Source organism: Microcaecilia unicolor, chromosome 4 (genome assembly GCF_901765095.1).
Source record: "Microcaecilia unicolor chromosome 4, aMicUni1.1, whole genome shotgun sequence".
Taxonomy (NCBI): domain Eukaryota; kingdom Metazoa; phylum Chordata; class Amphibia; order Gymnophiona; family Siphonopidae; genus Microcaecilia; species Microcaecilia unicolor.
In genome coordinates this window covers 64,005,069-64,032,475 of record NC_044034.1, presented here as the reverse complement: position 1 = coordinate 64,032,475, position 27,407 = coordinate 64,005,069, and the positions used below count along the sequence as shown (strand labels likewise).

Sequence of the window (27,407 nt, the reverse complement as noted above, 5' to 3'; positions counted from 1 at the left end):
TGTGCTGGAGATGTCCAACACAAATAGCCATTTTATAAACTGGAACATCCAAATTATCAACAGCCAGAAACAAGGGATATGGACATCAGTATGGCAGGATTCTTAGCAAATGGCCACACTGACCTCCACACACAATAGAGGGGTAACCTAGTGGTTAGTGTAGTGGCCTGTGAACCAAGTGACTCAGGTTCAAGTCCTACTTAACTGTTTTATTTTGTAATTCTGAGCCCTTTAGGAACAGAAAAATACCTACTGTACTTGAATGTACACCACTTCAATAGCCTTCAGGCTTGCAAGTGGCTTATATATTCAAGTACAATTAGTATTTTTCTGTTCCTGGAGGGCTTCCAGTTAAAAAAAAAATTAAGAGGTAAAATGGGATTTGAACCTGGGTCCCTTGGTTCACAGTCCTAACCACTAAGCTACTCCTTAGATTCGCTTCTTGCTTTGTTTAGAATACCCATAATACCTAAAGCTGGCATAGAGCCTGGTATCCCCTTTAAGTTTCACTTGTAGGGGAGAGGAATGGGGATAGCGACCACTAGGGGATTAAGGGGGTGTCATGCCTTAATTCCTCCAGTGGTCAGTTGCTCAATCAGAGCACTTGTTTGTACACTGGACGTGACTGAAACAGGTCTAACTTAGGACATCCTTCTTTTTAGGCTTGGATGTTTCTTCCCATTTGGTAATTGTTGTTGGACATCCTGACTTTGGGCCATCCCTAGTCCCACCCACAACATGCCCCCTTGTTATTTGTACATACCACAGTGTTGGGCATCCCTTTTCTGCCTTCACAAAATCAGAATTTGGATGTTTCAAGCACATGGATGTCCATTTTGGGCATTTTGAGACATCCATATGTTTCAAAAATAAGCGCCACAGAGTAACACACAATGTATTATACTTGTCCCATCATGGAAGGTAGTTTTATAAGTAGGCCAATTAGGTACCTACTTAAGTACTATTTTATAAAGACATATAAGTGCTTATTTATTTATTAGGATTTATTTACCGTCTTTTTGAAGGAATTCACTCTACTACTACTTATCATTTCTATAGCCCTACTAGACTTACACAGCGCTGTACACTGGACATGAAAAGACAGTCCCTGCTCGACAGAGCTTACAATCTAATTAGGACAGATAAACAGGACAAATAAGGGATAAGGGAATTACTAAAGTGAGAATGAAAAAACATGGGTACTGAATAAGTGAGTAAGGATTAGGAGTTAAAAGTAGCATCAAAAAGGTGGGCTTTTAGCCTAGATTTGAAGACAGCCAGAGATGGAGCTTGACGTACCAGCTCAGGAAGTCTATTCCAGGCATGTGGTGCAGCAAAATAAAAGGAACGGAGTCTGGAGTTAGCAGTGGAGGAGAAGGGTACAGATAACAGAGATTTACCCAGTAAATGGAGTTCCCAGGGAGGTGTGTAGGGAGAGATAAGAGTGGAGAGGTACTGAGGAACTGCAGAGCGAACGCACTTGTAAGTCAATAAGAGGAGTTTGAACTGTATGCGGAAATGGATAGGGAGACAATGAAGCGACTTGAGGAGATGGCTAATATGAGCGTAGAGACATTAGCAGAATATAAGTTGTGCAGCAAAAGTTTGAACAGATTGAAGGGGAGAGAGATGGCTTAGTAGGAGACCTGTGAGAAGCAAGTTGCAATAGTCTAAGTGAGAGGTGATAAGAGTGTGAAGCTTCTGGTAGTGTGCTCAGAACAGATGAATTTTGGTGATATTATAGAGAAAAAAACAACCAATTTTAGCAGTCTGTTGAATATGTGCAGAGAAGGAAAGAGGGGAGTTGAAGATGACCCCAAGATTACAAGCTGATGAGACAGAGAGGATGAGAGTGTTATCCACAGAGATAGAGAATTGGGAAAGAGGAGAGGTTGGTTTAGGGGGAAAGATAAGAAGCTCAGTCTTGGTCATATTTAGTTTCAGATGGCGTTGAGACATCCAGGCAGCAATGTCAGACAGGCAGGCTGATACTTTGGCCTGGGTTCCTGCTGAAATTTCTGGTGTGGAGAGATAAATCTGGGAGTCACCAGTGTAAAGGTGATACTGAAAACCATGGGATGAGCTCAGAGTACCAAGGGAAGATGGAGAAAAGATGAGGTCCCAGGACAGATTCCTGAGGTACACCAACTGATAGTGGGATAGAAGTGGAGGAGGATCCACTACTCAAAGTACGATGGGAAAGATAAGAAGAAAACCAGGAAAGAATAGAGCCCTGAAATCCAAGTGAGGACAGCGTATCAAGGAGTAGGTGGTGATCAACAGTGTCAAAAGCAGCAGATAGATTGAGAAGGATGAGGATAGAATAGAGACCTTTGGATCTGACCAGGAACAGGTCATTAGAGGGAAAGGGAAATGGGACTTGATATACTGCCTTTCTGAGGTTTTTGCAACTGCATTCAAAGCGGCTTACATATATTCAGGTACTTATTTTGTACCAGGGGCAATGGAGGGTTAAGTGACTTGCCCAGAGTCACAAGGAGCTGCAGTGGGAATTGAACTCAGTTCCCCAGGATCAAGGTCCACTGCACTAGCCACTAGGCTACTCCTCCACTAGCAACATTCCATGTAGAAGCCTGCCTTTGCAGATCAGCAATGCGGCCGCACAGGCTTCTGTTTCTGTGAGTCTGATGTCCTGCACGTACGTACAGGACGTCAGACTCACAGAAACAGAAGCCTGCGCGGCTGCATTGCTGATCTGCAAGGGCAGGCTTCTACATGGAATGTTGCTAGTGGAATAGCAACATTAACATTACATGTAGAATCTCAAATAGTAGCAACAGAATCTCAGTAGTAGCAACATTCCATCTAGAATCTCAAATAGGGAAAGGGAAACGGGACTTGATATACCGCCTTTCTGAGGTTTTTGCAACTACATTCAAAGCAGTTTACATATATTCAGGTACTTATTTTGTACCAGGGGCAATGGAGGGTTAAGTGACTTGCCCAGAGTCACAAGGAGCTGCAGTGGGAATTGAATTCAGTTCCCCAGAATCAGAGTCCACTGCACTAACCACCAACCACACATTAAGGCCTTAGTGGTTAGCATGGGAGAACAGTGTTGGATTATTTGTAGTAAATAATTAGCAGATTTTAGTACACACAGCTTCAGCTTTAGAAATGTTAATTTCTTTCTTCATCTCTCTCTCATTCACCCCTGAATAATTCACTGCTGAGTCACTTTAAAGTTGAAGTAACAAAACATCTGTTTACTCACAGTTTGTAGTTAGATTATAATCAGACAGGCTTATATATACATATTACTATACATTTGTATTATCAGCTCCTTCCATGTGCTTAGATGGTAATGGATGCTCACACCACCATAGATCCTCTCAGGTTAGGAGAGATCATGAGCTCCATGTGCTCCATGTGCTGCATCTGCTGTATCTGCTGTGTCTTCTGAGTCTAACCCCCACAGGAAGTTGCATAGCTGTGTGACCTCTCTAAGTAATTCACATCAGAGGTCACAGAGTAATCACAGAGAAATAATAGGTGACAGGCAATGCATGTAAAATACAATTACATTCCAACAAACCCCTTCTCATGCATAACTGTCATGCAATTATTTATTCATACAAAGTCCAAGCTTTATACGCAGATTCACAAAATGTTCTCTGGGTAATGGTTTGGTCATGATGTCAGCTGTCATCTCACTGGTGTGACAATAGTGTAGACTGATGACCCCTTCTTTTGCCAACTCTCGCACGTTGTGGTATTTCGTTGCGATGTGCTTGGTGCGTGACTGAACCTTGTCATTCTGTGACAGTCGGATGCAGCTCTGATTATCTTCCATTATCTGGATTGGTCTCTTTTCAGCTATTCCGAAGTCCAGCAAAAGTTTTTCAATCCACATCAGTTCTCTGCACGCTTCCGATACGGCCACATATTCAGCTTCTGTAGAAGACAGACTCACAATACTTTGTTTATGACTGGCCCATGAAATGTGTACATTTCCATACATAAACACATATCCACTTGTGGATTTATAATCAGAATGATCCCCTGCCCAATCTGAATCACAGTAACATATTAGTTTTGGATTACTATTGGCTGAAATCTTTAATTTACAATCAATGGTACCCTTTAAATACCTTACCATCCTTTTAACTGCAGTCCAATCTGATTTGGTAGGTGAGCTGACCCTTCTGCTCAAAATTCCTACTGCATTTGCTATATCAGCCCTGTATGTGGTAGTTAGATATAAAAGCTTACCTATGGCTGATCTATATTGGATGTTATCTGGTAAAGGTTCTCTTACTGTTTCATCCTTCAGAAAATCAGTGATCATGGGAGTGCTTACAACTTGGGCATCTTGCATACCTAAACTTTCAATAAGCTCATTTATTTTCTGCTTCTGGCTTAGAAGATAAGAACCATCATTTTGTTTCTCAATTTCTATACCAAGATAGTATGACACATTACCAAGTTCTTTTATCTCAACATTGAGGTTTAAACATTTTACAATGTCCTTGTACTCTTGCTCACTTTCGCTTGCAATGAGCAGATCATCAACAAAAGCTAAAATGTATGCATATTGTCCATTTCTGCACCTAGTGTACAAGCATTTATCTGCTTCACCTTGCTTAAAACCTAAATTGGTCAATATTTCATGCAATTTTTCATTCCAACATTTTGCACTTTGCTTTAATCCATAAAGACCTTTGTTTAATTTACACACTAGCTGTCTTTGTTTTGTATTTATGAAACCTGTTGGCTGTTCCATGTACAAGTCTTCAGTTATATCTCCGTGAAGAAATGCTGTTTTCACATCAATGTGGTTGACTTGCATGCCTTTTGAGACTGCAATGCTCAGAAGTGTTCTGATTGTCGTGTGTTTCACTACAGGTGCAAACACTTCATCAAAATCTTCTCCATATTTTTGAAGATATCCCTTTGCCACTAATCTGGCTTTATACCTTTCCACTTTTCCTTGTGCATTCCTTTTTAACTTGAATACCCATTTGCATCCTATAGCTTTCTTGCCAGGAGGTAATTTTGTAAGAATCCAAGTATTATTTTTATCCAATGCATCAATTTCTTCTTGTGCAGCTTTATGCCATTCAGCAGCTTCTTCTGCTGGCATTTTCTCAATCTCATCCCATGTTAAGGGCTCTTGAGCTTCTGCTGACTTTGTTAGGTAAGACAGTCTTGGGGGTGGAACACCTTTGTTTTCCCTGGATGAGCGTCTGACAACAGGTTGGTCTGACCTTTCCGCATCCTCTAAATCTGAGAGTCCTTCTCCAATTGATTCCCCTTCTCCAACTGTACTGTCTTCTTCAATGATCCTTTCTGTGTCTGCTTCCTCTGCCTGTTCCTCGTTAGATACAGATGAGTTGCTTTCAGACATCTGCCTTGGTATGGCATTTATATACACTGGCATGTCTATTATTGTTCTAGTTTCATATTCTGGATGATAAGGCTCATCTGGGATAATCCAGCCTTTATCAACCCTCTTGTTTTCATCAAAATATGTAACATGTCTTATGCCAACAATGCCAGTTTTCAGATTCAAAATTCTATATCCTTTGTATCCTGGAGCATAGCCAACTAAAATGCCCCTTTCTGTTGTGGAATCCAGCTTATGCCTTCTTTGCTTTGGTACATGAGCATATGCTGTACTTCCAAATGTTCTTATGTGTGACAGGTTTGGCTTCCTACCATGCCATGTCTCATGTGGTGTGCGCTCAGCGCCTTTAGTTGGCATTCTGTTTGTAGGTACACTGCTGTGAGAATGGCTTCCCCCCATAATCTTTTAGGGAGATTGCTATCTGACAGCATACATCTGGTCATTTCCACAATTGACCTAAATTTTCTCTCTGCAACAGAATTTTGCTCTGGTGTATAAGCTACTGTTGTGATATGCTGAATGCCTTCTTGTTCTAGAAATGTGCGCATGCTTTGTGAAGTGAACTCACCACCATTGTCGGTCTGAAGAACCTTTGGTTTTCTTTCAAATTTATTGCTCACCATGGCTACGTATTTCTTCAGCATGTCTGTGACTTGACTTTTCTCTTTCAGCAAATAGGCCACACAGTATCTAGAGAAATCATCCAAGAATATTAGCACAAATCTGTTATTTCCCAATGATGGGATATTAAACGGTCCACATAAGTCACTGTGTATTAAGTCCAGCACTTTATTACTCCTATTTCCTGTGTATGCAGGAAATGAGGGTCTCACACCTTTTTGAGTAACACAGTCTATGCATTTCTCCATTTTACCAGCATCTGCACTTATCTGAATGCCGGTGGCTAGTTGCCCACTGTGAAGATCCTGGATCACCTTAGAATCACGATGTCCCAGGCGGCGGTGCCAGATTTCCAGACTACATTTTCCATCATTCTTCCTTACTTGCGCCATATGTGAGGCTTCACCTGAAATGTTCAGCTTATAAACATCATTATGCATAAAAGCTTCAGCATACACTTCATCATTTTTAGAGATTGTGCACTTACTGTTTTCAAAATGAATCACAAATCCCTTCTTATCTAATGTAGATACACTAAGCATATTGCAAACTGCTTGGGGAATATACAAGACATCACTTACAGGAATTTCTTTAACTTCATTAGACACTTTGCATTTTAAGAATCCAATACCTTTTGCTTGGATCTTAGCAGTCCCTGCGTTTGCAGTTTTAAGAATACCTTCCTCTGGACACATTTCCTGAAAGAAATCCTTACAATTGGTTAAATGGCATGTACTCCCTGAATCCAAAATCCAAGTACTTTCATTTGAATTATTATTTACCATAGTCAAAGATTTTTCTGCCATTAGAAAGCCCTTGTGTTTATCTTTGTCCTTCATACATTTCCTGGTTTGAAAATTCTTTAGTTCCATTGGCTTAGGTGAGCTAGAGGGAGTGTTTTGTGTTTCCTTACACCATTTAGATACATGTCCCTCCTTTCCACATGAGTAGCAAATCAGCTTGCCCTTGGGTGGAGTTTTCCCATAGCTCCGCCTTCCTCTGTTCTTTGCCAAGAAATTTGTTTCATTTCTCTCTGACTTGCTTTGAGAACACATCTCCTCAGAATCATTTATTATGCATTCCTGCCTTAGTTTTGATGTTGTCTGTTCAAAAGATTGCCCTTCAATGGCCTCATTTACAGACCTAAAAACATCAAACTTCTTTGATAGTGAGGTAAAAAGAAATGCTCTTTTCAATGCATCACACATGGGAATTCCAGAAAGTTCTAACTTTTGAAATGAAGACATAAGATGCATAATGTGATCATTACATTTACTTTTATCCCTTAATTTGGTTTCATTCAACTCTGCCAGCCAAATTGGTTGCTGCTTTGCATATGTAGTTGCATACATAGTTCTCAGTTTATATAAAATGTCCTTTGGTGTATCTTTTCCCTCCACTAATATGGCTTGTTTCTCTGAGAGAGCTTCCAAAAGCATGCACTTCACATAATAGTTTGCATTGTCCCATTCAGCCATATTTTCAGCTGTTCTGTCTTGGTCTAAGCATATATTTAATCTTTTTGCTCGAAGGAGACATATGAATCTTAGTTCCCACTGCCGATAATTAAACTCAGTTAATTTAGGCACCTTGAGAGAATAGAAAAATGGTGAATTTCTTCCCTCAGCCATTTTCTTAGCCTTCTGTCTGCTGTGTGGGGGGAGAGAGAGACAGACTGAATCTTTCCTTTAAAACTTAAGAGAAAAATGTGGCCTTTTTTTCTGCCTGGTAATATTTCTCTTCTTTTTCAATTCCTGGCCCCTGGGCCCATAACCCTTTTGTTGGATTATTTGTAGTAAATAATTAGCAGATTTTAGTACACACAGCTTCAGCTTTAGAAATGTTAATTTCTTTCTTCATCTCTCTCTCATTCACCCCTGAATAATTCACTGCTGAGTCACTTTAAAGTTGAAGTAACAAAACATCTGTTTACTCACAGTTTGTAGTTAGATTATAATCAGACAGGCTTATATATACATATTACTATACATTTGTATTATCAGCTCCTTCCATGTGCTTAGATGGTAATGGATGCTCACACCACCATAGATCCTCTCAGGTTAGGAGAGATCATGAGCTCCATGTGCTCCATGTGCTGCATCTGCTGTATCTGCTGTGTCTTCTGAGTCTAACCCCCACAGGAAGTTGCATAGCTGTGTGACCTCTCTAAGTAATTCACATCAGAGGTCACAGAGTAATCACAGAGAAATAATAGGTGACAGGCAATGCATGTAAAATACAATTACATTCCAACAAACAGACTACCGCATAAACACATTAAAGTATATGCAGTATTTTGCCTGTTTGTAATCACTGATTTTTAAAAAATATTTTTGGGAGGGGGTGTGGCATGGGTGGAAAGTAGACATGCAAGTGTTGGCCAGCGAGCGTGTTACATTTAGCATGAGCTAACTGGTTATTGTGGGAGCACCTATAGGTAAGTGCACCCATGTTAATTCTATGTAAGTATTGCATAGAATGAGTAGAAGTGAATTGATTTTTTTACTCTTTCAGAAAGTACAAAGACTAAGGTACACTCAAGGAAGTTACATGGAAATACTTTTAAAACAAATAGGAGGAAATATTTTTTCACTCAATGAGTAGTTAAGCTCTGGAACTCATTGCTGGAGGATGTAGTATCAGCGGTTAGCATATCTGGGTTTTAAAAAGGTTTTGACAAGTTTCTGGAGAAAAATTCCATAGTCTGCAATTGAGACAGGCAAGGGGGAAGCCACTACTTACCCTGGGATTGGTAGCATGGAATGTTGCTACTATTTGGGTTTCTGCCAGGTACTTGTGACTTGGATTGGTCAGTGTTGGAAACAGGACACTGGTCTAGATGGGCATTAGTCTGACTCAGTATGGCTATTCTTATGTTCTTATGTTAATGACATAAGCATTACCATACTGGGACAGACTGAAGGTCTATCAAGCACGGTATCCTGTTTCCAACAGTGGCCAATCCAGGTCAAAAGTACATGGCAAGATCCCAGAACACTAAAATAGGTTTTATGCTGCTTATCCTAGAAATAAGCAGTGGATTTTCCCAAGTCCATCTTAACAAATTTTTTTTTTTAGAAACCTCGGACTCTGAATCATTAATGACAACCAACAAACCCACCCAAAGAAATATGAGTGAACTAGTGCAAAGGAAAATATAAAAAATATAATGTGATAATGGAAGCTCATCAGTAAGAGCTCACCAAGCCCAAGAGCTAAACATGAATTTGCCACAATAATAGGCTGTTCAGTATGCTCTCCTTACAGAAGCTTCCACTGAATCAAGTGATAATAGTGTCTGTGAAAAATATATATATAATTCAAAAACAGTTCACAATCCTTATTAAATGTCCCGTCCTAAGTAATAGCAAAAGATAACTATAACAGCTGACAGAATGAGTAGGAAAAAACGCCAAAAAAAGCTAAATGGCACTTATCTCAGATTTGTCTCAAGTAGGTAAGAATAGGGTATTGCTTGACAGAGTGTCCGTTTCATTTCCTTCTTTAGGAGCAGATCCCCTCTGGGAACAAACTTCGGCATACTACAACATTCGGTCTGGCATCTTGTGTAGTCAATTCAAAATGGCGCCATTTTAAATTGACTACATAAGACGCCAGACCGAATGTGCTGTCAGGTAGTGCTGCAGGTGGAAGGGGGCTGTCAAGGGGGGGGGGGAGGGCTGTCGGCGAGAGAGCCTGGTGGGGTAGGGAGAGGTGCCACAGGAGGGGGCCCATCGCTGATTGGAGCCAATTGGTGAGGGAGCAGCAATTTTAGAAAGCCATTCCCACCTCCTGTATATGAAATGGGGGGAGGATTTCTTGCACATGCAGCAATCTAAAATTGCTTCTCCCTTTGGATGTGGAGTTTGGACATGCAGCCATGGTCCTGTTTTAGAAGAGGCTTTATATTCGGCAGAGCCTCTTGTAAAATAGTATGAGAATTCCACATGTCCTAACTTGGGCATTTGAATTCCCCTCTCCACATCCTAGCGTTTTTTTTTCTAGTCTGCAGATACACTTTTATTGTTATATCTATTTTATTGAAAATCGATAACAAGCAAATACAGAACCACAAGGTCTTATTTTCCACGAACTATACATTCTCAGTCCTAAGTTAGCCCTCCCCAACTATTCCAAACCCCTCCCCCTATATCAAGATAAATAGCCAAATGTACCTAATCTAATATACAAAGAGCCAATAATGCACCAGGCGTCAAAGCATTGAAATTGAACTGGTGTACCATAAAGAGGAAAAGGCCTTGTATCTTTTGCCTTACCCTCAATGGCTAATCCCATGTAGTATAGTACTGAATCCTAGCCATCCCATTTTCTCCTCCACATCCTATCTTTAATCTGCCTCTATACCTTACTCGTACACCAGTTCCTGCGGCAAAGCAATACGTCACACCATCAGTCAGTAGATTATTTCAGAAGCAAAAATGCATTTCATGACCCAGGTCACACATGGTGAGATAAATCGATCTCTTAAGTGGTATATTAGGGGGATTTTGGTAAAATGAAGAAGCAAAATTATTATGCTACTAGTAAAAAAGGCCCGTTTCTGACACAAATGAAACGGGCGCTAGCAAGGTTTTCCTCAGCTCCCCTGCAGCCACCCATGTCCAGCGACCCTCCTCTCCCCCTGCGTCCACTGCAGCCACCCATGTCCAGCGAACCTCCTCTCTCCCCTGCCCCCCCCGTAGCCACCCATGTCCAGCGACCCCCTGCCCCCCCTGCAGCCACCCATGTCCAGCGACCCTCCTCTCCCCCTGCAGTCACCCATGTCCAGCGACCCTCCTCTCCCCCTGCATCCACTGCAGCCACCCATATCCAGCGACCCTCCTCTCTCCCCTGCCCCCCCCTCCAGCCACCCATGTCCAGCGACCCTCCTCTGGACATGGATCAGCTGTGAGGCATGTTTTTTCCCCCCGGATTCTGAAGTTGACATCATAATGGCTACGGTGATGTCAGCCTGATCTACAGAGCCTAGCAGACCAACTCGGAATGAGCCATGGTCCCAGGCAGCAAGTCAGAACGTTGGAGGTGAGAATTATTATATAGGATGAGCCTGAAATATTTATTAAAAAAAAAGGTTTAGGGTCTCATTTTGTTCTTACAGGAAATATCCATACTGAATAAACTTACTTATTAAGGAAATATTTATTTTATTAACTTGTGCAATATTTATTTGCCCTTTAGGCAGGCGTGATATCGCCTACTGACCTGGATTTGGTGATGTCAGAGGGGCTCGGAATGCGTTATGCTTTTATGGGTCCTTTTGAAACTGCACATCTCAACGCAGAGGGTAAGAATTAATTTTTTTTTCTTTTATGTAAAATTGAACCTTTGTTACATTTGTATTTATTCTTGACCTTAATATTTTTAAATAATTCCATCTCCAATCTCATTGAGCAGTGGTTCTCAACCCAGTCCTCATAATACATCCAACCAGTCTAGGTTTCAGGATTTCCACAGTTAAGCATGAGATACTGTATATACTTGAATATAAACTGACATTTTTTGTGCTCCCCAAAAAAGCCCAAAATTGAGATCTTGGTTTATATTCGAGTTTCTTTGGACTTCCTCCCTTCTTCTCACTGCCGGGTGAGTGGCATTTCACTACTCCTTCTCCTCCCCCCATGACCAGCACATCTGTCTCTTCCCCCTCCCCCCTCTCCCGTTGACCAGCATTGCTCTTACCTCGTTCTCTGGCTAACACCAGTGCAGGGCCCTGAACATCTGCGCCTGCACATGATAAAATCTTTCTTACAGTGTCGTTTTAAGACATAACAACAATTTCAGATAAGTAGCAGGGGATCATTCCCACGAACAACATTGTTTAAATATAACTGACTGAGGACTTTAAGAAGCAGAATAAGTATTGTGGTTTTTAACTTGAATTAGATTGCAATATAAAAGTGAGGCCAATAGAAGGCCTATGCTGTAATAGATACTAGGATTAGACAAGTTAAATGTTTTATTGGTGAATAGAGAGAAAATTGTTTGCATAATTGAATATTTGTGGTATAATAAAATTTAAAATGATAGAATTTTTTTGAAGACAAAGATTCATAACACTCTGAAGAAATTCACAGCAAGAAGGCTGAAATGTCATTCAGGCAAACTTGGATGCGGCACCACCGGACAGCTGCAAGAACCGTTCTTAACCACTCCCTGTGCAAAGGCTGGTTGCGTGGCTCAAGCTGCAGTACAGGAGACTCAGACTTGAGTCTCCTGTCCAAAGAAACCAGATAGGATCAAAGTTATATGTACAGGTACAGAAGGAAGACAGCTTCTCCTTCTGTAGCAACCTAAGCCAGTCCAAGCAGCAGAGGAATCTTTATTCCCACTTTCCTGGCCATTATAGCCACACTCATTGCCCAGACATGCCATCTGAGATGGAGGTTGTGGACAAGAGGGAGAAAATGTATGATTAAATTCCAGTCTAGGCATTGATGATAGGCCTGTCAAAATTCTCACTGCAAAAATTAACAGTTCAGTAAAATCTTGACAGGAGGATCAATCTGACAACCCTGCAGATAAGTACGTCTCATTGTATCAGGTTTAATTTGTTTGTTATCATCTAGTAATATCTCATTTGGGAAAAGGAAACAAGCCACATGAGGAAATAGTTGAAATTACTTCAAAAATGACAAAATAAATCATATCATCACTTACATTGGGACCTATTTACTAAGCTGCATTAGCTGTTAATATGCAGTTCACTGGTGCTAACAGTTAATGCAGCAGCATAGCAGTTAACTGGCAGTAATTACCATGTTAACAGCTAATGCAGAAAAGAGGCAGAGACTGAGCCTCAGAGTTAACATTCTGTAAAAGTTACTGTATGTTAACTGTTAGCACAGCAGATAACATGGCGCCTGAATAAGTGTAATTAACTGCATCACGTTATCTGTAGTTCAATTAACATGCAGTAGTAAAGGACATTTCTGTACTTTAACTGAATGGCAAAATGTTGCAGTTATTGTGTGTTAATTTTGGCTTGTTAATCCATGGTAAAATCTTCATGCATATTAGTAAGTAGGTCCGGTTTTCTACAAAGAAAATAAAGAGACAAACTCCATTAAATTTGCTTTGAGAAAGGATTGTCCTTTGGTACAAGAAGTGTTTATGAAAGCATCTGCCACAGTAAACCACATGAAGATCCAATTATCCATATTAATGTCAAAACTAGCAGTAAGATGCTTATTGATACTACCTCCAAACATCAGGGTGCGCCTGATTTGAAAGAGTTTTCATCCTTCTTATAGCAAATGTCTGCAAATTGTATATGTTTATGGTCATGTAAAGAGAGATCTTTCAACAATATAGTTTAGTAGCAGGAATATTCAGAATGTAAACCCTTAATTTACTTTATGTAAGAGCTTGCAGATCAGTAGGAATAGGGATTCTGGACAGAATCGTGAATGCAGAAAACATAGAACACAGAAACAAACAATCCCATTCTGGAGCTACTAAGGGAATGTGAGACAGAAATTCAGGTGTTGAATAGTGCATTACAGAAGAGGCAGGAAGGAAAACTCTCTCATTTATTTGAACAAGGCAAGTACTATGAGCACATCTTATGGATTAAACCTGATAGGACTGTTAGTTCATTCCAGCCTTGATATGCTCTAAAGCTCAAACATTTTAAGATTTGGCTCTTTACAACTTACTAGGGGGAGATGTTTAAAGCAAACCGGTGCCCCAATGATAAGAAGCAAACGCAGGCACTAGAGGCCATTAGCGCGGGACTAGCACCCATGTTTGCCTGCAACCCAGGATCAGAGCCGGCAAGGGCGTGAAACAACATGCTCACCGACTCTGATTGCAAATTGCATGCAAATGCATGCAAACGAGGGTTTAACGCATTTCTCCCTAATGATCAGCAGGCAGCGAACCAAACAAGGATGCTGCTCCCACTGCAAACCCTACGCCAGCTCAGAGCTGGCGTTAGGGTTTGTCAGCAAGGGAGGAATGGGGGAGACCCACTGAAGAGGTTTGACAGGTGCAGGAGTTTCTCTTGGACCTATCAAACCTAAGCCCCCCCCCCCAACACAAGGCCTGGAGGTCCCCCTACCTCCAAAACACTAAAGAACCCTGGTGGTCCAGTGGGACCGCTACCCCCCCCCCCCCCCCCCCAGCATTGAGAAAAATGGTGATGCCCTGCCTTGCCCGGTGCACCACCAGGCCATATTTTTCAATGTTGGGGGAGGGGATGCACCACCAGGGTTCTTTAGTGTTTGGGGGGGGGGGGGGGGGGGCGGGCTTAGGTTTGATAGGTCCAGGTGAAAATCCCAGACCTGTTAAACCTCTTCTGCTGTTTGACAGGTCTGGGCTTTTGACAGCCCAGACCTGTCAAACAACTTCTGTGGAAGGATTGTGCCTTGGGTGCAAATCCTCCCGCAGAAGTATCCCTATGATAAGAGCTAATAGCATACATAAATTTGCATGCTGTTAGCTTTAATCATAGGGGCATTATAGCCTCGCGTTGTTCCAGCGCTATTTTTAGAGCGCTGTTTGGAACAGCATGGGTCTTCTGATCATCAGCCTTCGGGCTTGCTACTTTTCATTTAGACTGGTTTTAGCCACTCTAAGTAGAATGTTATTGTGCGCCTAATGCACAAAGTCAGCGCTGCTTTTACTGTGCATAGAAGCAGTGGCCAAAGGGCAAAATGGGCAGCTTTGGAGCACATGCTGCACAGGCATCCTTGGCAGCCCAGGACTAGCTCAATGAGTTGGTCTGCCAGTGCCGGTTGGCAAGTAGAGCCCTTTGACCAACCAGCCCCTGGCATCCTCCTGCCATGTTGGCAGTTGTGTTGCTTGTGGGCAACATCCAGAAGCCCAGGGCAGTGCTTTATGCATTCCTCTGGTGGTTGCACCACCCCAGCTGTATTCTCAGTCTTTCCCGAGGTTGGATTCAGGGGGAAGGGGGGGGGGGGTCATCTGACATTTCTATCTTTTTTTTATGTGTGGTGTGTTGAACTCAGCTTCATCTTGGCGTATACAGTGCTGCTCTTTCTCTTTCTCTCTGACTTTGTTTTAGCCAGCTCTGCAAACCTGGAAATTCAATGCCAAAGCCTGTGTATGGCCTGGTATTGGATTGAGAATAATGCCAGCAGCATTCAGCAAAATATTGAGTGCCACTGGCTGAATATTGACTCCTTTGTATCCAAAACATTTCACAGTTAGTGTAAGGCAAGGTAAAGGAGGAAATAGAAACCAACAGAAAATAACAAATCATACAAGAAATCTGAGTTTTTCAACATGACTGATGGACTGAGAGAAAACCTCCTAGAAAATGATATATATAGGATTGACTGCAGGGGCGTAGCTAGGTGGAGCCACGGGGGCATGGGCCCCCACAGATTAAGCCCTGGCTCCCTCTACTTTGGACTCCCCTCCTGCCGCTGACCCCACTCATCCGCCACCAACCCTCCCCCGCCGCTGCTGACCCTCCCCCATCGCCACCACCGCCAGGTACCTTTGCTGGCGGGGGTCCCCAATCCCCGCCAGCCGAAGTCTTCTTCAGCACCGGTCGACTCCGGCGCCTTTGCTGATGATCTGTTTCTGACTCCTGACGTCCTGCGTGCACGTCCTGCACGGGGCTACATACAGGACGTGCACAGAGGCTGTTCATATTGACAATTCCTCCAGTGTCTAGAACCACTTGCAGCTACTAGAAACTCGGTTTATTTTTATTTAGCACCATTATTTAGCACCATACTTCCTTTGACAGTATGAGCCGAGAAGTTTTTGAAGCATTTTAAACAATTACTTAAAGTGCGTTTATTTTGTTCTTGTTTTTGGAGCTGATCTTTGTGAAGTTTGACTAGGGTTGGGCTCTGGGTAACTGCAGTGAATGTTTTCTGGTTATTAAGTGTATGAGTGGTTTTGTATGATTGATTATTTCCTATCTGATTATTGTAGCTCTTTTCTAGTATGTTTTAATGTGTTTTATTTTAAATCTGTGCACCACTATGATCTTTTTAAACAAAAAGTCTATAGCGATATAGTAAATTCAACAAACTGTAACTGTGAAAATACGTGCTTATACCAGCCATAGAGCTGGTGTAAGTCCTTATGCTGGAGATATGCACATAAGTTGCAATATTATGCACGTAACTGTGAGTGCCAGCCAAGTTCCACTCATTTGTATGGCTACCTGTAAAATATGTACTATGTAAGATATATGCATATTTACTGAATTAAGCAGAATTATGGCTTATACATATGGCACATATGCCATTTTTCTAATTGTTTATGTGCATATTTAGTACATAAATGTTAATGTAATCTTTATAGAATTACCATTTTAGAGTGTACAATATGCTTTATATTCACTTAGGGCCCGATGTTCAGACTGTGAGAGTTAGCCAGGCTGCCTCCCACGGTCTGCACTGAGCCTGGATATTCAGTTCTGGGCCATTTCCAGTGAGGAGGAGTTGCCTAATGGCCAGTGCAGCACTGTCTTTGATGCTAGCAACATGGGTTCAATTCCTACTGCAGCTCTTTGTGACATTGGGCAAGTGAACTCTCCATTGAGTGACCTAGACATGGGGGGCACAGGGGCCTGGGCCCCCTCAAACTGGTTCTGCACCCCTGGTTTGGCTGGCAGGAGTCCCCAACCCCCTCCAGCTGAAGCATTTTTTCCAGCTCTGGTCTCCAGCGCCACCGCATTTCCTGCCTGCTGTCTCTTCCCCTCACATCCAGCACGCTTGTTTTAGTGAAACTGAGCATGTGCGCATGCTCAGTTTCATTAAAACGAGCATGACAGACATGACGTGAGGGGAATAGAGAGCAGGACAGGAAATGCGGTGGTGCTGGAGACTAGTGCTGGAAAATACGCTTCAGCTGGCAGGGATTGGGGACCCCTGCCAGCCAAGGCATGTACGGCGGCGGTGATGGCGGTGCTTCAGCTGGCGGGGGTTGGGGACCCCCGCCAGCAAAGGTATGTGCAGCAGCGGCGGTAGGTGGCGGGTGGGAGGTGCCCCAAAATGTGCCCCCCCCCCCCTCACTTTGAGCTCTGGCCCCCTCCCATCTCGAGGTCTGGCTATGCCCCTGCCTCCATTGCCCCAGGTACAAAAACTTAGATCATGAGTCATCTAGGGACAAAGAAAGTACCTGCATACATCACTGTATATGTCTAGTAGCACTATAAAAATGATTACTAGTAGTGAATACCCAGTTTAAACATAACCAGCCAGGCTGTTATTCAGCACTGGCCGGTTATGTTTAAACCGGCCAAAGATATACGTGCTATTTGGGTGCCTAAATGTGGCTGCCATACTTAGCCAGCGATGTGCTGAAAATTGGCGGATAGCCGGTTATATTGCTCGATATAACCGGCTATCTGCTAGGCTCTAACCAGGGATAGTCAGCACGAGATAGTCAGTTATCTCCTGCTGAATATTGCTGGATTGCTGGCTAAGTACCATTTAACTGGCCAGGAATGGCGCCTGGCTAGTTAAATGGTTTTGAATACCTGAGGGTTAGCTTTCATTATTCATTGACACTGTGCATTCCACATTTTAATCAGAATCTGTGTTAAAGGCAAGTACAGCAGTTAACTAATACTGGGTCAACATTTCACATAAAATACATTTGAATATTGTGTTTTAATATATTTCAGGCTTTAAGTCTTATTGTGAAAGATACGGTGACGGTATAAAACGAGTTGTACAAGCCTTTGGTCCGGTGCCAGAATTTTCAGGAGAAGTGGAGCAGAAAATTGATCAGGTGTGTGCTCAAGTTTAGAACTATTAATGTTAAGCAAACAGGTGTCACAATAACCTCTTCTGCACTTTTGATTGTACAAATGTCTATTTGCATAGCATAACAGTTAAACTGGTTTCATTTCAAGATTAAAACTGGAAATAGGGTTATGGATCATTAAAATTAGTTTTATTATGGACCAGGTTCCCCAGGAAATTCCAGAAGTTTATTTACATCATCATTGGTGAGTTTTCATGGTTATTCAATAATTATGGTTTCTTTCTACATGGATCTTTTTTCAGTGAATTACTACATTCTGTCATTCATGACCAAGCTGGAAAAAGTGGACATTTTCATTTTAACTGGATGCACAAATCATCAGACAGCATATCCACAAAGCTATGTAGCTTAGATAAAATGTTGTTACTAAAAAATGAAAGAAAATCCTTTATAACATTTAAAATTCCTTGCATTTCTAAGTGAAAAACAGTAAACAATTACCCAAATACCACTCCTACTAAAATGATCTTATAGAAATTTGTAAAAATGCCTGCTGTTGGTTCTTTGAGTCTGTGTGACTGTCAAGATCATTGGTTTTGCTTTGACTTCAGCTGCTGGGTGTGCCTTCCAGAAGTTGCTTCCTAGGCAGCCACCTAGTGGTTATGCCAGCCCTGAGGTCTACCCTTACCAAAAAGTGTCTTTTCATATGCCCACTGTGAACAAGTAAACTGCATGACCTGTTCAGGGCTGGTTGCAGACTGTCTAATTTGAAGGTATTGGAAGAAGGTAATAGGCTTACCCAGTGCTTCGGGTAGGTCTCTTATTTCCATGAACATTCCCATGGAGAATAGCTGTTAAGAACCTGAGTGAATAGAACATTACTTCAGAAGTCTGCCACCAAGTTTTCCCCATTAACTGAGAAACTTTCTGAGCTGATAGCGAATATAGAGGGAAGACATCATTAACTTACAAACTTTCTCCCAAATGTTTAACACATTGGGAATGAATAGATGCTCACCTTAGATTGTTAGTCTTAAACCTTTCAATGTAGTTAAAGATATAGGATGTACAAATTGCCTCTTCTATTACAATCCATGAAGCATGACCACTGGATTAAACTCAGGGATTTGTTCTCATGCGTGCACACCAGTAGTAGGTATGAATGTTAGGAAGGCCCAGACCTTCACCGTCCTAAGAAGACATGAATTTTTTTATTGGCGATTCACACCATCCTTCTTTTCCAAATAAATTTTAAGGAACATCCTTTTACAGTGTGAAAATATATACAAAGGAGAGGGATAAGGATTGAAAAAACAGGAATAACAAGCAAAGTAGAAACATCATTCTAATCATTATAATCCTGCTAGATTAGTCCAAACTAGTGGGTTATGTCTCCTCACCAGCAGATGGAAGCAGAGAAGATTCCAGTGACATCATTAGTATAACAGGTGGTGTAGCCAGGAATCTGTCAGGATTTCTGTGCCTCCAGGCAGGTTGAACCGGTGCAGTAGGACTTTTCTAGTGACTGGTCCAGTTCCCCTGGCTGCATACTGTGGCCTGTGACCAGTAGTTGAGGTTGTCTGATATGGTCTCCTAAGAGTAGGATTATGATCCTTTTCCAGTAGAGTCCGGAGGGGTTTATTGCCCCTTCACATCCCTGAGTTTTGGTCCACATACCTTTGCTCAATATGGCTAGCTGGCTTTGGTTTCACGAGGCCTTTGTCAGAGGAAGTATTCTCCCTTTTCCTACCCTTTACAGAGCTGATTAAAAAAAAAAAAGGTTTTGAATTGGTTTGAATTGCCTACCTTAACTTTATTCCCTTCTAAAATAATAAAGTTACTTAAAGAGGGGGAGGAGAGAGAAGTCTATGGCAGACCGGCCAAAGAAATAATTAGAAGCAACGGTTAACCTGCCTGGACACGACCTGGGAAAATCCCTGGTCTTTTGTGTCAGAGATGGAGACCTCCTGGACTAGAACTTGTTTTGCTGCTACTCTGGCTTCAGTGGCATGCTGGCAGGTAGGTGATACAGTGCCTGTGGAAGCCAGCAGTTAAATACCACCACCACCACCTCTTTCTGCACTGCATGCAATGACAAGGCTTTGAGGGAATTTTTGAGTACAGCAGTTTCAGAAGGCCTCCATTCTCTAATATTTTGGTGGGAACAGTGGCTGCAGTTCTCTATGCAGTTCAGTGGAAGCACATGTCTTGATTACATTGGAATCAGTGGTCCCTTCCCCCACCACCACCCAGTGAGACCTCAGACCAAGGTAAGGGTCCCCTTGGGGGTCACTGGGATCCCAATATGCTTTATGGGGATCTCATTTCTAACAAGTACTTTCAGAGTACCTCAGGCAGGCCCTTGTTGGTATCCAGGCCACTGCTTTTGTGGAGCACTCTTTTTCTAAGGGGCCTCAGGATTCTTGTAGGGCCCAAGATCCCTTGGAAGGTCTTTCAAGTCACGAGAAAAGACCCAGATCCCCTGGTTGGGGTTCTGGGGACCACTTGACACTAGTTCCCCCTTCATCAGTGGTGGAAGAACATTGGGTATAAGGGGGTCTGGATGGAGATTTTCTTTGGGACACTCTTTGCTGGAATCAGGGGAACTCTCCTCAGTAGAAGGGGATGACTCCTTACTAGTCCATTTGTTTCATCAAAAGGAGTTGCAGTCTCTTATTGATCATACAACATCTCCATGTCTTTGCAGGAGTAGACCTCTGATAGTGATCCTATTTTGGAGGGGTTGGGAAAGGTGACTAAAGCTTTTCTACTCCATAGATCTTTTGCACAGATGGTTTGTGCAGAGTGGGAAGTCCTGGATTTACTCCTGAGGGGCTCCAAGTTGACAATGAAATTATATCACCTCCCCAGACAGACGTTGACTGTCGTTTTTGAGTCCCTAAAGTGGATGCCTTGGTGACAACAGTGACTAAAAGAACAATGATTTTGGTGGAAGGAGGTTCTGCTCTTAAGGACTCTCAAGACAAGAAGGTGGAGCTGCTTCTTAACCAAGCCTTCAGTTCCATGACCCCAAGAGGTTTGGATAGCCATCTATGGATACCATGTGGGTCAGGCCCCATGGTTCACTGACTTCAGCATCTCCCAGTCTCCCCAGAGGTTGTCCTTCTGGAATACTGGACAGCATTTTTGGCTGATGTGGTCAAATGAATTGATCCACATTTGCTCCAGATTGGTAGCCTCAGTGATGGTTGCTTAGTGTTGGTTTTGGTCCTCCAGGACCAGTTCTCCATCTATTTTGTGCCCCCCCCCTCCAAAATAAAAAAGGGGGGAGGGGGCTCAACCTGGATTTGAACGGAGTCAACAATTCTCTTTGGATTTCCCATTTTTGTTTGGAAACCTTGTATTTGGTAATATTTTTTGTTAGACTGGGAGAATTACTGAGCTCCCTCAACTTGTCCAAAGCATATTTTTACATACCCATCAGGGACAATCACAGGTGATTTTTGAGATTTTGTGTGCTGGGGAGCATTAGTTTGAAGCCCTCCCTTTCATTTTGGCAGCAGCTCCCAGAATGTTATTCAAAGTGATGGTGGTGGCCACGGCATTCTTGCACTAGGAGGGGATTTAGATTCATCTTTTGCTTAGATGATTGGCTGGTCTGGATGCACTCTGAGCAGGATTCTTAGCAGGCCATGGCCAGAGTGGTATCTTTCATTCAGTGCCTCAGTTAGGTTGTGAATTTTGCCAAGAGTTGTTTAGTTCTCTTGCAAGTTCTTGACTACCTTGGTGTCTGGTTCAACACTCGTCAGAGCTGTATTTCTAACTCAACAGAGGGTAGGCAAGATTCTAGAGAAGTTGAGAACTTTGTGCAGCACAAGTCGAAAGAGTTTGCAATTATTTTAAGTTTCTTGATTCCATGGCGGCAACAGTGGAGATGTGCCGTGGTCACAAGCTCATATGAGATCACTTCAGCACACCTTGCTCTTGAAGTGGACCCACAATCTGAGAAATCTGAAACTTGTCTTCCCCTTTCAACAAATCTCAAGAGCAATTCAGGGGAGATGGTCAGGCTAAGAAGCTTTGTGACCTATCAATTGTTTGGAGGCAAGAGCAACTCGATTGACTTACAGTATTTTCTACCTCCGTTGGAAAGGAAAATAGTGAGAGTAATGTCCTACAGTACTACAGTAGTAGCATATGTGAACAGACAAGGGGGAACAAGGAGTGCATTAGTGTCCTTGGAGACCAATGAACTTTGTGCTTGTGCAGAGGCTCATCTCTTGGCAATTTCAGCAGTACACTTGGCCAGAATGGACAATGTTCAGGCAGACTTCATCAGTAGGCATCGGTTGGTCCCAGGAGAGTGGGAGTTCTGTCCAGCAGCTTTTCACTTGGTAGTGGAATGGTGGGAAACTGCAGTTTTTGACCTCTTTCAATAAAGCCCCTACTCCCTCACCCCCTTTTCTGAAAGTCCCCACCTTGATTCTTTTTCAAGATATTCCCTACTCTATGTTCAGGCAGACTTCATCAGTAGGCATCGGTTGGTCCCAGGAAAGTGGGAGTTCTGTCCAGCAGCTTTTCACTTGGTAGTGGAATGGTGGGAAACTGCAGGGTTTTTTTTTACCTCTTTCAATAAAGCCCCTACTCCCTCACCCCCTTTTCTGAAAGTCCTCACCTTGATTCTTTTTCAAGACATTCCCTACTCTTATCATCTTACTGAGATTCTCTTGGTGGGGGGAGTGAGAGAAGATTCATCCCCAGATAGACTTTGCCCCCTAAGGGTACTACTTTTAAGAGTACCAGTAGAGTGCTAAAGCTACCATATTAAATTTAGGAGCTACCAGGGCAGTAGTGCCCAGAGAACACTACCCCCCCCCCCCCAAACACACACACATACACACACTACTACCCACCAGGGAATCGGTGGGTTATTTTGGAAAGGGGATTTGGGATGAATGGTTCCTTGAAAGGGGATTGGGGGCTAGGGGGTATTAAAAGGAGATTGGGGGATTCTTGAAAGAGGATTGGATGTTGGAGATGTTAAAAGGGGATCAGGGTTGGGGAAGAGAGTACATTTTGAATACACTGGCCCCTTTAATTTGTATTCTGGGAATATCAGGCTGAATGTTAGAGGTCCCATGTTCCTGGGAAGGAAACATTACACCAACTCTTGAGGTTTTGTTATCTTTCCATAAATAATGTAGCTTGTGAGGTGTAACACAAGTAATAGTATTTATTTTACCAAACAACATGCTGCTTTGCATGCATTTCCATGTTGACATTGTGGAGGAGTAGCCTAGTGGTTAGGGTGGTGGACTTTGGTCCTAGGGAACTGAGGAACTGAGTTTGATTCCCACCTCAGGCACAGGCAGCTCCTTGTGACTCTGGGCAAGTCACTTAACCCTCCATTGCCCCATGTAAGCTGCATTGAGCCTGCCATGAGTGGGAAAGCGTGGGGTACAAATGTAACAAAAAAAATATCCCAGTTATAAGTTAATAATGCACGCTATTGTCAACATGTGTTATATATTCCAAATAATGTGCATTATTCCATTAACACAGCTTAGTAACTAGGGTCATAAAAGGTTTTCCAAACTTATTGGTGACCAAAGGTGAATCAAAACTGAACTATAAATAAAGTTCCTCTAATGTGTTTCTTTCATTTGAATGATGTGATTTTTATTATGAGATTGCAACTTTAATGAAAGCATGCCTAAAGTGTCATTGTGATGTAATAAATTGTCTTGGATATATGTTCAATGGCATACAAAATAGTTCCTTTTTTATTCTAGGCATTGTGTGAAAATATTCCTGCTGATTCTGACCACTTAAATACTAGAAGAGAATGGAGAGACACATGTCTTAGTCATCTGGCAAAGCTGAAAAAGGAAATGCAATCAAACTAATACAGATTTCAAATGATTTAAAATGTCATTTCAAAATAAGCATGATTAAAAAAATGAGAGAGCTTTCTAAATCATTACCTAAATCATTGGATACCAGATCATATGGATATTACTAATACTGTTATCTTAATTTGTCCTACTGTAAATGCATGGCCAATACTGTATATACATGACTGGAAATATATCACATCACTGTGGGATTTGAACTGCAGATTCTCTAGATGTATCGAACAGCAATTGTGTTTTTACTACAGTATTTTGTCCATGCGAACTATCAAGCTTCTTCTATAAACTAACAAATCTTGTAGACTACTGCTAGCTCAACAGGGATGAATGTATTTTTCTGCAACCGTAGATTTCCAGTACAGCATCTTATTGCCTCATTTTAAGTCACTTGAAGGCCATTTTATATAGAATAAGAACATAAGAATAGCCATACTGGGTCAGACCAGTGGTTCATCTAGCCCAGTATCCTGCTTTCAACAGTGGCCAATCCAGGTCACAAGCACCTGGCAGAAGCCCAATCAAGAGCAGCATTCCAAGCTATCAATCTCGAGGGAAGCAGTGGCTTCCCCCAGGTCCACCTTTATTCTTCAGGTTTTATCTTCTATATCTAGAAAGAACTGTTGCCAGTGGTTCAAGTCAGTTATACAGAGGCTGGGTTGAAGAAGGGTGCTGTGGGCCTGGGGGAATTTATATGCTAAAGACTCTGGTAAAGCCAGCTTATTTTATGTAGAACATCATTATTTTCCCTGCATGTAAACCATGTTTTCAGAGTCGTCCTGACGGAGCTGTATTTAGTCCTGATTATATAATGGAATCATGCCCATAAATCTTTCCATTCCTTCTTCCAGGAGAAAGCAGTATAGATCTGGTCACTAGAATATTGAGATTGGAATTCAGATGACCAGGTCAGGACATGTGCAGTTCCAGCAGTATTTTATCAATGCTTTCACTGACCACGGAGCCTTTTGGGTGCGCTGCCAAGATTTGCAAGCAAATTAATTGGTTAATGAGCTTTTGACCATCAATAATTGTGTGCCAACAACCAATTATTGATGTTAATTGGCACTCATTAATATTTGTGCATGCATCTGGTTGCGTGCTAGCCTGTAAGGCAGGGCGCCTAATTCTTATAGCACGTATTCCAAAAGGGGGTGTGGCCATGGGAGGGTCATGGGCATGTCAGGGCGTTCCAAAAAGTTACGCACTTAAGGGCCCTTTTACTAAGCAGCGGTAGGGCTAATGCGCGGGTAGCATACGCCAAATAGGGATGACTACTACTGGGGTAGTGTGGGCACCTGGCGGTAATTCTGAATTTGGTGCGCGCTGTTTCCCGTGGTAGAAAATAATGTGCTATATTCTACCATGATGGGTGTACCTGGCAGTAATTGGCAGCGCGGCCACATTGCCGTGCGCTGCCTGATTACCATGCAAGTAGCGTGTGAGCCCTTATCGCCAAGTAAACAGATGGAAGTAAGGGCTCAGGCAGTAAATAGCCACACGCTACTTTTAATTTTAGCACACGGCCATTTACTGCCCCCATTAAAAAAAGGCCTTTTTATCCGCCATGGTAAAAAATGGCCCAGCGCACACCAATTACACACGCCCACACTTGCGCAGGCCACTTTTTACTGCAGCTTAGTAAAAGGGCCACATTGTTAAAGAATACTGGGTAAGTGCCCCTAACTTGGGCGCTAGCATTTACACCAGGTTTCAGCAGGCGTAAGCCTGGTGCCCAAAGTTAGGTACGAGAATCGGTGTTGTGCCCTATTCTATAATGGAAAAAAACTACAGAAGTGGAAAGAACACCAAAGTCCCACGTGAAAAACACAACCAAACAAGTAGTGGGAACAGGATCAGGCTCTTCAATACAGACCAAGGATTCTCGAGTTGTAGTTAAAATCTTTTATTTGATGATGAGTCGTCATCAAATAAAAGTTTTTTAACTACAACTTGAGAGTCCTTGGTCTGTTTTATGGGGCTTCGACGTTAGCTTCAGAACTTTTAGTACAAGAAGAGTGCTGGGCAGACTTCTACGGTCTGTGCCCTGAGAATGGCAAGGACAAATCAAACTCGGGTATACATATAAAGTAACACATACCATGTAAAATGAGTTTTTCTTGTTGGGCAGACCGGATGGACCGTACAGGTCTTTATCTGCCGTCACTTACTATGTTACTATGTTTTGAAGAGCCTGATCCTGTTCCCACTTCTTGTTTGGTTCTGTTCTATAATGGGACACACGTCCTTTATACAATAACGCTTAGCACCAATTTTTTCGATGCACATTTTTGAGCCCTATGTCTAGAATTCTCCCCATGGTGACCTCCAGGAGAAATACCAACCTCACCTTTTAACTTCTGAGGATACTGTTGACCTCTTTTTTACTTTTTTTTTAATGGGATGAAATTTATCCACTGTAAGAATCGCTGTCAGTCAGTTCACATATGAAACATGGATATAATTTTATAAAGTTTTTTCCACTTGTGAGGCCAGATTCAATAAATGGCGCCCAATTCAGGCGCCGAGAAGAATCTGCACTAAGCGCTATTCTATAATGAGCACTCCAGGCTGAGCGCCCTTTATCAAATAGCGTTTGGTGTGGATTCTCAGGTCCAACTTTGGGCACGAGGACTTACACCTGTTGAAACCTGGTGTAAATGCTGGTGTACAACCAATGGCAGCTGAACGCATAAATGATGCTATTCTGTAACACTGTAACCAAATTTGGGAAATGTCCCTAAGCCGCCCATATCCCTCCCTTGGCCATGCCCCTTTTGAGTTGCATGCAAGACAATTTGGGCATACAATGTTATATAATAGTGCACAGATAGATGTGTGTGTAAATCCAAATTAGTGCCAATTAATGTCAATAATTGATAATGCCTCATTAGCTAATTAATTAGTGCTCAGTTTTGGATGCCCAACTTTAGGTAACATATATAGAATTCAGGGGGTAAAGCCTGTTTTATAGACAGAAAAGGACTTTATAAAATTATGCACATAAACCCCCTAATTCTATAAAAGTCGTCAAAAATTGCATGTACAAATTTGGGCATGTGCCCAATTTGCATGCACAATTTAATTAAATAAGCTAATTAGCACTAATTGGCTTTTTAACAAGCAATTATTGGCATAAATTAGATTTAATTGACATTTACACACATAAATTTAGGTGCACATTTAATAAGGGGGCGCAGAAATGGGAGGGTCTTGGGTGAAATAGGGGCATTCTAAACATTTACGTGCATTGTTATCGAATGAGGGGGATATGAGCCTAATGTGGGCACGTACATTTGCACCACATTTCAGTTGGTGCAAATATACCTAACTTTAAGCGTGGCTTATAGAATAGTTTTTTTCTGCGCCATATGTAGAATTCACCCCTATCTGCCAGATTCTATACAGTGCACCTAGAGATCCACACCGAAATCCAGGCTTATTCTATAACAACGTGCGTAAATTAATTGGCTTAACAAGCTAATCAGCATTGATAACAGTACATAACAAGCAATAATGAGCAATAAATAGAATTTACGCACAAAACTCACTAAGTGTATTCAGTAATGAACTGCGCCTAAATTCTAATATGCGCAGTTCAAAAGGGGCGTGGCTATGGGTGGGAAAATGGGTGTTCTATGGGCGTTCCCAAATTTACACACATAGGGGTCCTTTTACCAAGCTGCAGGAAAAAAGGCCCTGTGCTAGCGGCTGGGGCTGTTTTCATCATGTGCCAGGGCCCTTTTTACTGCAGCAGGTAAAAAGCCCCCAAACACACATGGCCATGTGGTAAAAGAACTGTTATCGCATGGCCATGTGGCAGGGAGCCCTTA

The 27,407-nt window shown here is 42.2% G+C and overlaps 1 protein-coding gene across 1 annotated transcript in view; it reads left to right on the top strand.

Moving 5' to 3' along the window:
• Nucleotides 1-25,017, top strand: part of CRYL1 (crystallin lambda 1) — a 201,838-nt gene extending 176,821 nt beyond the window's left edge. The window contains exons 6-8 of the mRNA XM_030200287.1: nucleotides 11,189-11,294; nucleotides 17,622-17,728; nucleotides 23,458-25,017. Coding sequence (XP_030056147.1) covers nucleotides 11,189-11,294; nucleotides 17,622-17,728; nucleotides 23,458-23,571 — 327 coding nt within the window. The 3' untranslated portion in view covers nucleotides 23,572-25,017. The remainder of the gene's footprint in view (nucleotides 1-11,188; nucleotides 11,295-17,621; nucleotides 17,729-23,457) is intronic.
• The last annotated feature ends 2,390 nt before the right edge of the window (nucleotides 25,018-27,407 follow it).